Source organism: Acanthisitta chloris, unplaced genomic scaffold (assembly GCF_000695815.1).
Source record: "Acanthisitta chloris isolate BGI_N310 unplaced genomic scaffold, ASM69581v1 scaffold43555, whole genome shotgun sequence".
Classification (NCBI taxonomy): domain Eukaryota; kingdom Metazoa; phylum Chordata; class Aves; order Passeriformes; family Acanthisittidae; genus Acanthisitta; species Acanthisitta chloris.
The window spans coordinates 7,079-10,447 of record NW_008675047.1 but is presented as its reverse complement, the minus strand read 5'-3'; the positions used below and the strand labels follow the sequence as shown (position 1 = coordinate 10,447).

The window sequence follows — 3,369 nt, the reverse complement described above, 5'->3', positions numbered from 1 at the left end:
TCCAGGTCCCTCTGCAGAGCCCTTCTGACTTCCCCTTATTTAGTACCAAGTGCCACCATTCCTATAATATTTATATTTGTACATTTTATTCCCTATATTCTTCAGAGTGAAGAATGGCAAGCTTCACTACAATTTTACTGCCTTGGATAACTTTTTGGATCACCTGTGGGAAAATAAGCTAATTCCAGGTAAGGGGAGCTCCCTGCCTCCACAACTTGGTACATCTGTTTGCCCATATTGTACAGACATTAGAAAATTCCTAGAGAGCTTTCCCAAAGCTTTTTGATAAAAAGGTTTTTCCAAAGGTTTTGATAAAAAATAATTATTTTCCTACTTGCTTTTACCTTATATCCAAGAAAATGGAAACAGTGTGAGCAAAACAGTATCACAGCAATTAAGACAACATAAATGGTTTTACATTGCCTTAAAAGGCAGTTTCTGATGTGACAGGAGATCTCTTGAAGAGGAGAAAAGTTTGTACCCATTGACTTGAACCTGAAAGGACCAGAGAAGCAGATATTCAAGGTATAACTTCCCTTGAATTTCTGAACATCCACTGTTGAAAGTTTCCTGTGAGCCCTGAATTTATATTGGCAATTTTTAGTATTGATTACTAGAGTAATTGATAAAGTAACAAGTGTGAGCAATCTCAAATATGAAGTATTTCTGTTGGGGAACATGTAAAAACTGGAAAGAAAGCCCATTGAATGATGCTTCTTCATTAACAAGTTTGTTTCAGGTAATGCAATAACCCCTTTGTTTATCTTAATGAGATGGCATTCACAAAAGAAATTAGACCAATTCCTTATGTCTTTTTTAGGATTTGAACTGATGGGGAATCCATCAGGATATTTTTCAGATTTTGAAGATAAAGAACAGGTAGTACGGTGGAGAAACTTAATTACAGTTCTGGCCAACAGATACATAGGTAAGTTCAGAAAAAAACCCCAAAGTCTTGTTATTTATTCTGTTGTAATCCTTTCTAGCTAATTCAGAAACTTCTGTGTATTGTGATCAATGTCAAGACCCTGGATTTCAGCACAGAAAAAAACCATGCCAGAACAGGCCGGGGGTAATAGCCCCTGTTTATGGCTGGTCCAAGACCAACATCCAGAATTGTGCCTTTTGGGTAGCCCATTTAGCTTGCCTCTAAGGATTGACTTCTGACTTCTTTATGTTGTTGTGGTTGTAAGCCACCGGCTTGCACTAGGATATGGTAATCCAAACACTTCTCACATGCCAGCTTCAAGTATTTCTAACGAGATAGCAGCCTCAACCTGAGTTAAGGCTAGGTGAATGCCCTAACTGCAAGGCTGTAATTTACCTCCTTCTTACCTTTTATCTTCTTTAAATATTGTTGCATTTCATCAAAAGAGAGATCATTTTGAAACTAACAAATCACATTTCCCTTGTTATTAAAAGTATTTATACCCCGTTGTAGTTGTGGGTGCTGAACCTCACCTACAGGACTAATTGATAGGATTGTCTGGATCGGTGACTAATTGGTAGTACTGTCTGAATATGCAGCTCACTGATAAATGTGGCCTCTCCTACAGATAGGTATGGATTGGAGCATGTTACTAAATGGAATTTTGAAACGTGGAATGAACCAGACCACCACGACTTTGACAATGTGTCTATGACAGTAAAAGGTAAGTGTGTTTTGGGGCACTTACTAGTGTGGTAAAGTGAGACACGTGTGTGGGATGAGTGGAGGGGTGACACTGAGGCAGGAGATACACTGGCAAAGAAATTAGGTAGACAGGAGAGATAAGGAATGTGAAAAGTACACTGAGTCTGTTTTGATGTCTTCTCATGTTGTCAGTGCATAGGAAAAGGTAATCCCCAGTGAGATCTTGCCAATAAATAATAGTTATAACATCTCCTTGCAGTTTTAGATCCAGTTTATGTTTTGAGTTATCATCTTTGATATGTGCATCTGCTTGGTCTTCAGGGTTTCTCAACTATTATGATGCTTGCTCAGAAGGACTAAAAGCAGCCAGTCCTTTTCTAAAATTTGGAGGGCCTGGGGATTCCTTCCACCCCTTACCCAAGTCACCCATATGCTGGCATCTTCTGTGTCATTGCTACAATGGGACCAACTTCTTCACAGGGGAGACTAGCGTAAGGCTGGACTACATCTCTCTCCATAAGAAGGTCAGTCCAAGATTTTAGTTTAAAGCCATTTTTTCAATCATTTCAATCAAAGTTACATTTGACTCTGATTTCTGAAGTTGTTGATGATGAAGGTGAGTGTCCAGCCTATAGCAGGAAGCATGGCTACCTGTTCTTACAAAACTTCGAAGACGTTCAGTTACAAGATTTCAACTTGAAGCAAATTTGCCTTTGTCTATTTCCCAAGGGTAGAAGAATGTTTTCCATTTTATATTTTAGGAGGAGCTAATGCAAACAGCACATGCTGTAGTGGATAAGGTAAAAATACTAATATTGTCTGATCCACAGCTCCTCAGGGACTCAGGAACATGTTTTCAGAATGTTTATGCCTGTAGGCTATGTCTATTTGTTTTCTACTCTCTGTTCTCTTCCACTAAGCAGATATGAAATGTTGTTGCAGGGAGGTGGGAGTTCTCTCTACATCTTGCAACAGGAAGTAGAAGCTGTTCAACAAATTCAAAAGCTGTTTCCAAATTTTAGTTCTGTTGCCATATACAATGATGAAGCAGATCCAATGGTTGGATGGGCCACCCCACAACTATGGCGAGCTGATGTGACCTATGCAGCTATGGTTGTAAAGGTAACAGTTCACTGGCAGTCTTGTCACAGTGGTGTCTCCTGATGTGTTAATGCAGTTACAGAGGTAGACTTACAGTTAATTTTTAAGCAGCTAGTCAGACTAATAGATCCAAGAAAATAAGAGCGTGCTACTGATGTAAGTGGGTTTTCCCTGAATAGTCTGGTTTTAATAGCTTGATTTAATTTGTGTTACTTTCTTCATCTTTCCTTAAAAAAATCCCAACAAAACCAAACTGAGCACTTGTCAGGGAAGGGCTAGAGAACTGAGTTGGAGAACGTGTGGGATATTGTAAACAATCCTGCAGTTATGTCCACCTGATAAGACTACACCCAGACATGCTCTCTCCATGCAATACTACTGCTCTGATCTCACTACTGCTAGCTGTCACCTCACATATGTGAGACATTACTTCCCATCTCTTTCATAAGTTTATCTCATCAAGAGACATCAGGTATAATTAACAAGTCTGTTAGGAACTTCAGCAGGCTGACAACTGAATGGTCTCACAATTGTGTCCCTGAAGGAACACAGCCCCCAGCAGAAGCCCATTCTTTGGTTTTAGATAATGACTGTACACATGGTCTTATTAATTACTGGTAGTAATTACTGATGTT

The 3,369-nt window shown here is 39.3% G+C and overlaps 1 protein-coding gene across 1 annotated transcript in view; it reads left to right on the top strand.

The window, feature by feature from the left end:
* Positions 1-105: 105 nt before the first annotated feature.
* Positions 106-3,369, top strand: part of IDUA (iduronidase, alpha-L-) — a gene marked incomplete at both ends in the record, with an annotated part of 8,988 nt that continues 5,724 nt past the window's right edge. Inside the window, 5 exons of the mRNA XM_009075545.1 lie at positions 106-188; positions 821-928; positions 1,557-1,652; positions 1,955-2,157; positions 2,576-2,755. Of these exons, the coding sequence (XP_009073793.1) occupies positions 106-188; positions 821-928; positions 1,557-1,652; positions 1,955-2,157; positions 2,576-2,755 (670 nt within the window). The remainder of the gene's footprint in view (positions 189-820; positions 929-1,556; positions 1,653-1,954; positions 2,158-2,575; positions 2,756-3,369) is intronic.